Raw genomic sequence first — 14,062 nt, 5'->3', positions numbered from 1 at the left:
AAGAAAGAGGGGTAGAATAACAACCCTGCTAATAAAAACATTCCAGAGAAACTTACCAACAGAAAAGATGAAAGCTATAACCTTCAAAATAAGAAAAGAAATTAAGAAACCAATAGGAGGATTAACAAAAATTACAAATAAACATTACATAAATTCAAAAATGAGATTAGAGGAAAGGAAGATTTGAAAAGAAGTGACGAAACACAGGAAAAAGAAACATAAAAGGAAATAATCATTTCAAGACTAAACAAGAAGGAACACAAAATCAGATTAACTCAAATAGTGCTTTTTAGAAATAGAAATGAAGAATTCAAGAGAAAATGACAGATTCAGAAGCGAAGCAAAAAATATAAAAGATGCATATATCTTACAAGATATAAGAAGATATAAATAGTAATTACTTCTTGCATCTTATATAAGATATAAGATTATATAAGATATATAATCAGAGGGGGCAGATCTTAGTGTGACCAACACTGTTCTGTTGGTATGTTTCTCTGGAATGTTTTTATTAGCAGGGATGTTATTCCACTCTCTGTCTTAGAAAATCTTTGAATGGAATTTGATCATGATTCTTTTCTGTTGCTCTTTAAGAAAGTTAAAAATTAAGTAAACTAAATGAAATATTTTCCTGTGCTTTTAGAAAGGGGGCGTAAGCCAGGATAGTTTTTCATGGTTCTGGAGCTCCTCCTCCTGTAGTTTTCGCAGTGATAAAAATATAATATGGCCTCACACTAAGATCTGCCCCCTCTGCTTCTCTCCTCTGCTTTTATCTGGCCCTTCTCTCTTTGGCCTTTCATTATCCCTCTCTTGCGAAATGGGACTTTAACTCCCAGCACTGTCTCTTTGTTGTAGGGCTTTTACCTTGTAGGGAGCTTCAATTTTTGTTTTTTTTTTGAGTATTTGTACATAGGTCCCAGGTGTCTTCAGCACAGTTAGACTGACCTCCTGTATTCACTCAGTGAATTAGATTCTGCAGAGCTCTCTCCAGTTTGGGTTATTTCTAGTGAACAAGTGTTGTTAATTTTGACTTTCTTCCATTATCAGGGCCATCAGAATCCCTGTGTCTCTCTTCTCTCACGCAGATGCTGAGACATAGCTCTTTCTCCTCAACCACTCTTATTTAGGGGCTCATGGGCATACCTTGTCATTTAGTTTTTATGTAGATAATGTTCATTGGTCTTTGATTTTGCTAGTCTAGTTGCTCTATTTTTATGGGAGAATTTGAAGAGTTGTTTTTTTTTAAATGAAAGCAGTTGCCAGACATAAAGATGTCAGACATAAAGATGATTGTATTTTAACATTGCAAAGATTGATACTTTTAAAAACTGAGCTAGAAATTTAAAGTCTTGTAGGTGACATTGAGACTTGATGTCTGGGATTCAAGATGGACACGGGTCATCTATACCCTTCCAGGGTACTCACAAGAAAGATGTATTTGGAAGGAGAAACAGGCTTTGTTTGGAGCAGATTTAGAGAAAGTGGTCAAGGGATTCAAAGCTGTTTTACTTGAGAACAGGTTAAAGGAAGTAAGGTAGTAAGGTGTAGGTTAGCTAAAACAAGATGTGGGAAGCCTGCCATTAACTGCATTTTGTTTCTGGGTAGAACTAAGATTAAAGGGGTAGAACCTCCGAAGACACAAATTTGAGCTTAAAGTTAATGATAATTTTCAGCTTGGAGCAGTGGCTCAGCCCTGTAATCTGAGCACTTTGGGAGATTGAGGCAGGCCGATCCCTTGAGCCCAGGAGTTCGAGACCAACCTGGGCAACGTGGCGAGACCTCTTCTCTACAAAAAAACCACAGAAATTAGCAGAGTGTGGTGTTGCATGCCTGTAGTCCCAGGTACTGGCAGTTGGTGGCTGAGGTAGGAGGATCTCTTGAGCCTGGAAGGTGGAGGCTGTGGTGAGATGTGATTGTGCCACTGCACTGTACACTGGGTGACAGAAAAAAAAAAAGTAATTTTATAATAATCAGCAAACTCTAAAGTTTTTATTTTCTAGACATGCAGTGATTCATCTCTTATAGGAAATATTAAAAAATAAACAATTCACCAGGTTGAGTTTATGCTTTAGAAAGGCAGTTGCACTGAGTAGTCTTAAGGTCCTATCCCATGTCCTATCCACCTTGAGTTTTTAGCATCAACTCTTGAGCTTCTTGCAGTTTAAATGGCTGGAAAACTGTATTATACTTCGGTTGTGCACACTGTTTCCATATTGTTGTGTCTGGAATATGTTGTTTCAATATAGCACTTATGAAAACAGTGAATAAAGTGCTGATAATTCAAATCCTAATGGCATATCTCTAGCTTTAATGGCAAAAACAGTGTCTTCACCTTATCTATCTTCCACTCATATTGAAAGGCCTTACATGTGGGGGTGCTCCATTATATACTTACTGAATTGAACTGGCAAGAAAGTCTTCGTTGAGGAGAGATCCTTTTTGGTGGAACGAATCTTTCTTTATGAGTTAATAACATAACTAATTTCAATAGTTTCAAGCAAATCCATTTTCATATATTTTTAAATAATGCCAGCTTAAAATACTTCAAAGACTGAAATAATATAAAGCATGTGTCAATCAATTTGTGGGCTGGGTCCATCCTCCAGGTTCTGATGAATAAGAATGACTCCTTGCATTCTCTTGTGTTCTTGGGAAACAGTATTAAGGAAAAGAAAAAAGATATGCCTTCCATGAAATCATCTCCCAACAAGAAATCTAGAGCCAAAGGAAAAGGGATTGAAGGAAAAATTTAAATTCTTTGTCCTTGGGTACCTTAATGGTACTGGTGGCTTTATAAAATTTGTCTTCAGAATGTTAGATCATTAAATGTTAAACCTAGGGTGGCATATCTGGTGGAGAAGTTCTTACTTAAAGAATAGTCATGGGCTTTAGGGGTTTGTGAACCCCTTAAAATTGTATAGAACTTTTGCATGCTTGTGCACAGGGACATTTTCCTTGGATTCTCAAAAATATCTTGACCCTAAAGAAGTTTCAGAATGAATGAATCCTAATCCATTCCTCTTTAATTAAAGATAGGCACAGAAATGCATGTGACTTACTCAAAGCTACCCTGCTGAATACTGAGGGAACCAGGGCTATTCCTAACGGAATGAGGGCTAACAGGCCTTGTTGTAAGAAGATTTTTGTATTTTCTTTTCTATCTTTCTTTTTTATTTTTTGAAAGAAAGAGAGAGAGAGAAAGAGAGAAGGAAGAGAGGGAGAAAGGGAGATTTTTGTATTTTCTCTTTTAATCCTTTTAGCTATCCTCGGACATAGGTATATTTATTATTCACATTTTGCAGGTGAGGAAACTGAGGCAGAGAGTTAAGATAACTTGCCCCAGGTCACACAGTGAATGAGTGGCAGAGCAGGATTTGGACCCAGGCATTCTGGTTCTAGAGACTGTATACTCTTAACAGCTACTGCCCACTGCCTCTCAGAGGATTTTCCCCAATGCCATGCAGCCAGTAAGCTGTTTTGGGACTTAGTGAGATGGAATTTGGGATGTGAAAATGGTTCTAGTTTGTTGTAAAATAAATGAAGTCACTTTATAAGTTTTTATAAAGTTAAACATGTTGAAGTATTTTTTTCTCCTAGCATGCAATGATGCTACCTGTTCTGACCCATCATATCCGCTACCACCAATGCCTAATGCATCTGGACAAGTTGATAGGATATACTTTCCAAGATCGTTGTCTGTTGCAGGTAAGAATTACTCTCCTGTAAACTCATGTAATGACAAGATAGGAGTAATTCATCTTGCAGGTCACAAATGGTACATTAGGTTCTCTATCCTGAGAAGTGACAAGAATTGTTAGAAACATAGTTCCCTCCATTGCTCCACCCTTGTTGCCTCTGCTGCTTTCTAGCCCATTCTCTCACATTTATTTGAGACTATCCCTAAAGAGATTGACTAAAACTAAAATTTGCCTGTCAAATCTAAGTACCTTCTTCGAGCTTTCCTCCTTTATGGCTATCCTTTGCAGGTGCTGAGTATTCTGAAAGATGTAGATTTTTTTTTTCCCTGAGATGGAGTTTTGCTCTTGTTGCCCAGGCTTGAGTGTAATGGCGTGATCTCAGCTCACTGCAACCTCTGTCTCCCGGGTTCAAGCAATTCTCCTGCCTCAACCTCCCGAGTAGGTGGGATTACAGGCATGTGCCACCATGCCCAGCTAATTTTTATATGTTTAGTAGAGTTGGTGTTTTACCATGTTGGCCAGGCTAGTCTCGAACTCCTGACCTCAGGTGATCTGCCTGCCTTGGCCTTCCAAAGTGCTGGGATTACAGATGTGAGCCACCATGCCTGGCCTAAAGATGTGGATACGTTTGTTTGCAGAAGAGGGCTTGCGTCAGAGATCTGGTAATTTGTTTGTTTGTTTTGACTGCTTTAAAAATATTTTCAATAGATTTAGGGATACAAGTGGGTTTTGTCTACATGGATGAATTGTATAGTGGTGAAATCTGGGCTTTTAGTATACTTGTCACCTGAATAGTGTACATTATACCCAGTAGGTAGTTTCTCATCCCTCATCACCCTCCCAACACTCCCCACCTGAGTCTCCAGTGTCCATCATACCACTCTGTATGCACTTGGGTACCCATAGCTTAGCTCCTACTTGTGAGTGAGAATATGCGGTGTTTGGTTTTCTGTTTCTGAGTTAATTAACTTAGGATAATGGCCATCTGAGCTGCTGCAAAAGACATTATTTTATTCTTTTTATTGCTGAGTAGTAGTCCACGGTATATGTATACCACATTTTCTTTATCCACTTGTCAGTTGATAGGTGCTTAGGTTGATTTCATATCTTTGCAATTGTGAATTGTGCTGCGATAAACATAGAAGTGCAGGTGTTGGGCCAGGTACGGTGTCTCACGCCTGTGATCCCAGCGCTTTGGGAGGCCAAGGTGGGCGGATCATGAGGTGAAGAAATTGAGACCATCCTGGCCAACATGGTGAAACCCCGTCTCTACTAAAAATACAAAAACTAGCTGGGCGTGATGGCACGCGCCTGTAGTCCCAGTTACTTGGGAGGCTCAGGCAGGAGAATTGCTTGAACTTGGGAGGTGGAGGTTGCAGTGAGCTGAGATCGTGCCATTGCCACTGCAGCCTGGTGACAGAGCAAGACTCTGTCTCAAAAAAAAAAAAGAAGTTCAGTTGTCTTTTTGATATAATGACTTCTTCTCCTTTGGGTAGATGCACAGTATACACAGTAGTGGGAGGAGTGAATCAAATGTTAGATCTACTTTTAGTTTCTTAAGAAATCTCCATACTGTTTTTCAGAGCTATATACTAATTTATATAGCTTATATAAAGTTCAGTATATAAGCCTTCTGTTTTCACTGCATCACACCAAAATCTGTTGTTTTTTGACTTTTTAATAATGGCCTTCTGACTGGGGTAAAGTGATAGGTGGTATCTCATTTTGGTTTTAATTTGCATTTCCCTGATGATTAGTGATGTTGGACCTTCTTTCATGTTTGTTGGCCATTTGTATATCTGAAAAATGTTTGTTCATGCCATTGCCCACTTTTTAATGGGATTATTTGGTTTTTTTTTCTTGCTGATTTGTTTCAGTTCCTTGTAGATTCTGGATATTAGTCCTTTGTTGGATTTATAGTATGCAGATATTTTCTCCCATTCTGTAGGTCAGCTGTTTACAGATATGTAGGGAGATAAGATGGAAAGATCAGGGCTTAAGATTCAACTGGATAGACAGCTCCCTTTCCTGCCTAATTTGGGATGATACAAAGATGGTGCTCTCATGCTGAGTTTTTGTTTTTTTGAGACAGGGTCTCCTTCGGTCATCCAGGCTAGAGTGCAGTGGCATGATCATAGCTCACTGCAGCTTGATCTCCTGGGTTCAAGTGATAATCTCACCTCAGCCTCTTGAGTAGCTGGGACTCCAGTCACATACCACCATGCCTAGCTAATTTTTTTATTTTTTGTAGAGATGGGGTTTCACTGTGTTGCCCAGGCTGGTCTTGATCTCCTGGACTCAAGTGGTCCTTCTGCTTTGGGATTACAGGTATGAGCCACTGCACCCAGCTCCTACTGTTTTTAAGACTGAACTTATTTCATTGAAATTTTAGCTGGCCATGACTCATCCAAGTCATCATTTAAATTTTGGAATGAATCCTGACCATGCCAGGAATTCTTTGTCTAACTGTGGAATTCGGCAGCCCAAATATGGAGACAGAAAAGTTCATCACATGCACATGCGGAAGAAAGGTATGTATGTCTGGATGATTTTAAGATGTTAATCTCCTATTTTTGGCCTGTGTTTTCTGTTGTAACTTATTTCACCTCTAGGAATGGTTCACTGGGTGACTCTTTCACCATCTCATATTCTAGTGCTTACTAACTCATTTTTTTTAATTTGTTTTTTTTTTTTTTTTGAGACAGGATCTCACTCTGTCACCCAGGCTGGAGTGCAGTGGCACGAGCTGAGCTCACTGTAACCTATGCCTCCTGAGTTCAAGCGATTCTTTTGCCTTAGCCTCTCGAATAGCTGGGATTACAGGCATGTGCCACCACATCTGGCTTTTTTTTTTTTTTCGTATTTTTATTAGAGACAGGGTTTTGCCATGTTGGCCAGGCTGATCTTGAACACCTCAAGTGATCTACCCGCGTCTGCTTCCCAAAGTGCCGAGATTACAGGCATGAGCCATTGCGCCCGGCCCCACGGACTCTTTTATAATATTTACTTTGAGCAAGAACTATAATAAGGATTGATGAGATTTTTAGAAAAATTTCTTTTTCCTATCCAGTGTTTTAAATAATTATTTATTACACATTCAGACAGGTAGGTACCAAACCTTTTAAAATCACATTGAGAAGAAATAATTTTTTCTACTGTAATATGATGGTCCTAGAATTCTTCTATCAGTATTTACTTGTGTATTTGTTTTTAATTTTAAATAGGGATTAACACCTTGATAAATATTATGTCACGTCTTGGCCAAGATGATCCAACTCCCTCAAGGTAAAGTTGATTTTTACAAAACAAATTGATTGATATATAATTCACATACTATACAATTTACTCATTTAAAGCATACAATTCAGTGGTTTTTAGTATGTTAACAAAATTGTGTATCCATGGCCATCATCTAATTTTTGGAACATTGACAATATCCCAAAGAGATCCCCTGTACCCATTAGTAATCGCTCCCCATGTTCCTTAGCCTGCCCAATCCTACGCAACCACCAATTTATTTTCAACCTCTGTGAATTTGTCTCTTCTGAACATTTTCTATGAAAGGTATCATATAAGCCAGTCCTTTGCGACTGTCTTCTTTTACTTAGCGTTTTCAGGATTTGTCCATAGTATAGTATGTGTCAATACTTCATTTTTTAATTGCTAAATAATATCCCTGGGTATGAGCATACCATATTTTATGTATCTGTTCATCAGTTAATGGGCATTTGGAATGTTTCTACTTTTTGGCTGGTGAATAACGCTGCTATGAGTATTTGTGTACAGACTTTGTTTGGACGTATATTTTGATTTCCCTTGGGTGTATATACTTAGGAGTAGAATTGCTGGGTCATATGGTAACTCTGTTTAACCTTTTAAGGAACCACCAGACTGTTTTCCAAAGTGGCTGCACCATTTTATATTCCCAGCAGCAATATAGCAGGGATCTAATGTCTTCACGTATTTGCCAACACTTGTTATTGTCTGTCTTTTTTATTCTAGCCATTCTATTCTAGTGAATATGAAGTATTTTCTCATTGTGGTTTTGATTTGCATTTCCCTCAGGGTTTATGAAATTGAGTGTCTTTTCATGGGCTTATTGGCTATTTGTATATCTTCTTCAGAGAAATATCTATTCAGATCCTTTTCCTATTCTTAATTGGGTTATTCTAAATTATTGAGTTATAATAGTTTTTTAATACAGTCTCAGATACAAATTCCTTATCAGATTTGAAAATTTTTTTTTCATTCTGTGAATTTTCTTTTCACTCTCTTGAAAAGTTTTGCACTGCAAAACTTTTGATGAAGTTTTAGCTATTCTGAGTCCATTGCATTTCCACACATTGGATTAGCCTGTCAATTTCTGCAAAGAAGTCAGTGGGGATTTTGATAGGCATTATGTTGATTTTGTAGAACAATTTGGGAACCATTACCATCTTTTAAAAAAATGTTTATTTAAAGTGCAGGTTTGTTACATAGGTAAACTTGTGCTTATTGTACAGATTATTTTATCACCCAGGTATTAAGCCTAATAGCTATTAGTTATTTTTCCTGATCCTCTCCTTCCTTTCATTCCTTACCCTCTGAAAGGCCCCAGTGTGTGTTGTTCCCTTCTATGTGTCCGTGTAACCTGTGGTATTTGGTTTTCTGTTCCTGTGTTAGTGTGCTGAGGATAATGGCCTCCAGCTGTATCCATGTCCCCGCAAAGGACATGATCTCATTTGTTTTTATGGCTGCATAGTATTCCATGGTGTATAAGTACCACATTTTTTTTTTCTTTCTTTCTTTCCTTTGTTTTTTTTAAGACGGAGTCTCATTCTGTTGCCCAGGCTGGGGTGAAGTGGCATGATCTCAGCTCACTGCAACCTCTGCTTCCCAGATTCAAGCAATTCTCATGCTGCAGCCACCTGAGTAGCCTGGATCCTGGCTAATTTTTATATTTTTGGTAAAGATGAGGTTTTGCCATGTTGGCTGGGCTGGTCTCCAATTCCTGGCCTCAAGGTATCCATCTGCCTTGGCCTCCCAAAGTGCTGGGATTACAGGCCTGAGTCACTGTGCCTGGCCCCACATTTTCTTTATGCAGTCTATCATTGATGGGCCTTTAGGTTGATGATTACCAGCTTAACCTTTTTTTTTTTTTTTTAATAGAGACAGTGCTCTTGCTATGTTTCCCAGGCTTACCATCTTAATCTTAAGTTTTCTGACTCATGAACTCAGATGTCTTTTCATTTATCTGTCTTTTAAAATTTTTTCAATAATGTTTTATAGTTTTCAGAGTATACATTTTACACATTTTTTGCAAAATTTATTCTGAAGTATTTTATTCTTTTTTATGCTGTTATAAATGGAATTGTTTTCTTAATTTCATTTTCAGGTTGTTCATTGGAAATGTGTGGAAACACAACTGAGTTTTGTATATTGGTCTTATGTCCTCCAACCCTGTTGCTCCAGTTTATTAGGTCTAATAGTTTTTTAGTGGATTAGTTAGGATTTTCTTACACATGAAATAATATTACCAACAAATAGCAATAGTTTTACTTCTTCCTGTGTAATCCTTTTACATTTCATTTTCTTAACTTCGTTGCCCTGGCTAGAGCCTCCAGGACAATGTTGAATAGAAGTATTGAGAGCAGATCTCTATCTTCCTAATCTCAGTGGGAAGCATTCAGTCTTTCACTATTGAGGGTGATGTTAGCTGTCGGGTTTTTATAGATGCTCTTTTTATCAGAGTAAAGAAGGTCTCTCCTATTCTTAGTTTGCTGAGTGTTTTTATCATGAAATGGTGTTGAATTTTGTCACATGCTTTTTCTGTAGCTATTAATATAATCACGCCATTTTATTCTTTTATTCTATTTGATTTGGGGTATTAAACCAACCTGGCTTTCTTGGGATGCCTCCCACTTGATCGTGGTGTCTCATCCTTCTCGTGCTGCTGCATTCAGTTTGGTAGTATTTTGCTTAGGATTTGTGTGTCTATATTCATAAGAGATCCTGGTTTGTAGTTTTCCTGTGACGTTTTGTCTAGTTTCATTATAGTGATAATACTGCCCTCATATAATGAGTAAGTTTTGTAGGTTAGCTTTTCTTATTTAATTTCCTGATTTTATAAGATACTTTCCCATATTAATATTCTCATATATGTGTGGTCTTGAGGCCTTTGAAGCATCTGGGAATGGAATGGCCTAGGTCTACATAAACTCTTAAACGCAGTTTGACAACTGAATGGAAGCAAGTGCTTAATGGCTGATGAGGCTCTGGGGTTGCTTGCAAGGAGGATTATCTTTGTGTGTGAGGTATAGCAGATTCTATTTGGAAAGCCAGTAGAGGAAATTGCTTGAGGGTGGCTTTCTTTTTAAGATGGGGAGTTGAAAAGTGGAATAGCTATGCTTATCATTCTGGGGATCCAGACTAGGTTGGATTACAAGTGGACAGAGTAGGGTTGGAAGTGACAGGAAGTTGAGGCAATTACTTCAGCTGCCCACTGACCTCCACAGAAGTTGCCAGCAATGGCTGGCATGGCTTTTTTTCCCCCCAATATCTCCTTCATATATCAGGTTTTTAAAAAATTGACTTGCTTTCAGTTGTTCTTTTTTGTGGTTATCATAAGCCAAACCTCTTCAATCAAGAGGTAAAAAGGAAAAGCAATAGAGCTTTAAAATTCTTATTTGAAAATGATTGTATGCCCATATACCTCACTATGATGTTCTGTGAGAGTCGAAGATCAGAAAAGAATGAATTAAAATAGCCCTTAATCACACCCTCAGGGATGGTGTGACCATGGTTTTATTTTACCCTGCCACATTGTAGAGTCTGTATTTTGGCAAGTAGAATCCTATATACCCCATAGCCCTCTAACATGGCTACGTGAACATCATAGACATGTACTTTTCAATGATGCAAATCTGAATTTAAATCATCTTTGTCTCATCTTCCCCCACCGCAGCTGTTGGTATGTAAGCTGTCTTTTGATAACTTCATTCGAACCTCATGATTTATATTTTCTTTTGCTCTATTACAAAGAGGTGGTTTTCTTGGCTTTCTTACCATGGCAGAGGGATGATACCTGAGAAACTATTATGTCTGAATTTACCATTTTGAAAATGATATTACTGACAGAGAATAAACAGATAATCTCTCTTGTCCCTTGACATTTGGCCTTTGTTGCTTGTGTTCAGAGGCTCTTGCTCTGAATATGATCTTTTTGCTGATGCAGAGTTGACCCCAAGTGTCTGTTCAGAAATAGCCTCTTGGCCTTGGCTGCCAGGGTCTGCTGCCAGTTGACTGCTGTCAGCTAGCAGTCCACAGCCAGGCACAGCTTCTTCCAGAGACTGACCCCAAGTAAGACTGAGCTCCTTACCTGGGTTGTCAAGCATACCTTGTCCCTTCCCTGTGCGCTGATCATCATTGTAAAACTTCCTCTGTAATGCCAATGTAACCTTGTAATATCCTGCTCAAATCCTGCTGGTATTTGTTTTATGGTACATATTCTTGTTCTTCTGTGGACCCATAATTGTGTTATAGGGCTATTTTTCTTTACAGGACTGTAAGGATTTTGAAGGTCTATGGTCCTATCTATTTTTTTTCTCCCTGTTCTTTGTAACTAGTGTCTTTCACAGAACAGGTACTCGGTAAATAAATATTAAAGGAAGGAATGCCATTCATCATACTACTTTTATCCCGGGTTATTTACTTATTGACTAGAAATAGGGCAAAGGGGAGATCAAGAAAGGTTACGGTCAACAGGGCTTTAAATGGCTGGGTAGTAACTTTCTTAATCTCATTTGGGATGGGCTAGGGTTTACAAAAAAGGCATGAAGGTTTAAAATTAATAAGTAATTTTTGATAACCTGGCTGCCATTAAAACTGCAAAACAATTAACTTTTATGATGCTGTAATCTCAAGTGAATATGCCACCCATAATTTTAAAGAACGTCACTGTTTAACCACCTAAATCTGAGTTGTTAATAGTTATATTTAATTCATTCATGCAAATTGTGATGAACTGTTACCACAAAAAGGGTGTCTAAAGGGTGAGGCATTTGGTGGCATTCAATAATCCATGTATTGTCAGTAAGAGCCTTGGGAAAGAGGGACCAGATAGTAGCAATGGAAAAAAGGGGAAAACCAAGCCGCCTTGGTTTGATTTTTTTTTTTCATTTGGATTGGAGAGAGTCATTGCTACATATAATGCATAAAAATCTTGGCCAGCCACAGTGACTGACACCTGTAATCCCAGCACTTTGGGAGGCCAAGATGAGTGGATTACCTGAAGTCAGGAGTTCAAGACCAGCCTGGCCAACATGGCGAAACCCTGTCTCTACTAAAAACACAAAAAGCAGCCAGGTGTGGTGGTGGCCACCTGTAATCCCAGCTACTCTGGTGGCTGAGGCAGGAGAATCGCTTGAACCCAGGAGGCAGAGGTTGCAGTGAGCCAAGATCATGCCACTGCATTCCACCCTGGGCAACAGAGCGAGACTCTTTCTCAAAGAAAAAAAAATTAGACCAACAGAGAGACACATATGGACTATTTGTTAATATCTGTGTATTTAAGGAAATGGGAGTTGCAAGTGTTTTGCATTAGAAGCTCAATAATATGTATTAAATATATGTAAATCCCATTGAATGAATTTACCACTCTAAATGCTTCAAGTTAAATTCCCAAGTCCAGTACATCTGAGATCTTGTGGGTCTGTAGCCTGTCCTCCCTACAAGTGTCCAGGCAGGTGCAATGAGTTGAAGGAATCCTAAGTTGGGTAGAAGTTCCCATTGACCTCCAAGGCCCCCTTTAGCCAATCACTGCTTGAGACTTGGGATGCCAGAGTGGGAAAAGATCTGCATACCCTCACTGGATTTGGCTTTCCTTAAGTCAGTGGCACCTTACAGTACTTACTGTTACAGGGAATTGTTATGTTTATAAAGTGCATTGAATTCCTCAGACAAAATGTGCTGTATAAATGTTACAGTTAATCTAGATTTCATAATGCCTCTGTTGATTCACTTCTTAAAAACAAATGGAGTGTTTACTGCTCAGTAAACATCTCATCTTGGAGGCTGCTAGTATGTATGAAGAGGGTAATTAAAGAAAGTCTAAACAATAAAAGAAGGAACAAAAGATTTGCTGCTGCTGTGAGGACTAGCCACCACTCTTTCCATTTTTCCAGATAAACCATTGGCTTAGGAATTGTACAGTATAATAATAAACCAAAGTAGTATTTAATAACCATTCATATTTGTGGCTTATTGCCAGAGTTTAGTGATAATGTAGATATAGAAAAAGATGTTGGATATGGGCAAATTATTTAATAAATGGCAGACTCACTATTGAATAAATGTGTTTAGAACCATGACCTTGTATTTCAACAACATGAATAATAATCCAACTTTGTGGTTATTAAAACCCTAGATATAGTTTTTGTCTCCATGAAAGTTTATAAAAGAAATTAAGGTAAATCTTATTATGTCATTATGACTTCATTTAAAATAGTATATGACTTAAAGCAGCCAATACTCTTTGACTAAATGTCTTACTATTCTTTAAAAATGCGTTAGACATCCAAGTATGGTTTGTCCCCAGCCCTTGCCAGGGTTTCTTGCTTTCTATGTTGAGATTTTTCTGTGTAGTACTTTGCACTATTAGGAAGAAGATAAAGTTTGTGCCACAGAAAATGCATTTTTATTTTACTGGCTCATGAAAAAGAATTTATTTTTAAAAAGCTCACTCTTATTTTTATCCTTACTCAAGACAGTAGCTTAACAGGTTTCCTGAAATTGCAGGCGGACTTGGGAGTTAACATCGTCTTACTGTTAAATCACGCCTTTATTCCTTGATGCTTTCTCCAAGAATGATGGCGGTTGCTTCTGAAGTTCTGATGTATTTGACAGAAAGCAAAATATCAGTACCGAAAAGTTTGGAAAATATTTTTTTTGTTAATATAATGTGTTATACTCCACTGTGGAACTTTTTAGTCACTCTTGGCTAGTGGAGTAGCAACATAAAAGAAGTTCTTTAAAATCTAGTATGTATTTGGTAAAAAGAAGAAGAAAAGTTTGTTTCAGGACCTACTCCTTTTTTTTTCTTTTTTGAGACATGGTCTCCCACTGTCACCCAGGCTGTAGTGCAGTGGTACAATCATAACTCACTGCAGCTTTGACCTCTCAGGCTCAAGCGATCCTCTCGTCTCAGCCTCCAGAGTAGCTGAGACTACAGGCATGTGCCACCACACCTGGCTAATTTTTTTCATATTTTGTAGAGATAAGATCTTACTTTGTTGCCTAGGCTGGTCTTGAACTTCTGGCCTCAAGCAGTCTCCCACCTCAGCCTCCTGAAGTGCTAGCATTACAGGCATGAGCCACTACACCTGGCC

The 14,062-nt window shown here is 38.3% G+C and overlaps 1 protein-coding gene across 4 annotated transcripts in view; it reads left to right on the top strand.

Annotated features, from left to right (window-relative positions):
* Positions 1–14,062, top strand: part of DROSHA (drosha ribonuclease III) — a 134,970-nt gene that overhangs the window by 79,705 nt on the left and 41,203 nt on the right. For all 4 annotated transcript variants that reach the window (XM_064375908.1, XM_064375907.1, XM_064375905.1 and 1 more), the window contains 3 exons: positions 3,598–3,705; positions 6,091–6,229; positions 6,923–6,983. In XM_064375908.1, the coding sequence (XP_064231978.1) occupies positions 3,598–3,705; positions 6,091–6,229; positions 6,923–6,983 (308 nt within the window). The remainder of the gene's footprint in view (positions 1–3,597; positions 3,706–6,090; positions 6,230–6,922; positions 6,984–14,062) is intronic.

Source organism: Aotus nancymaae, unplaced genomic scaffold, assembly GCF_030222135.1.
Source record: "Aotus nancymaae isolate 86718 unplaced genomic scaffold, 86718_ANA_hifiasm-v0.15.2.pri h1tg000014l, whole genome shotgun sequence".
NCBI classification, from domain to species: domain Eukaryota; kingdom Metazoa; phylum Chordata; class Mammalia; order Primates; family Aotidae; genus Aotus; species Aotus nancymaae.
Note: the sequence above shows the minus strand (reverse complement) of the source record. Positions and strands in the feature narration are given on the sequence as shown.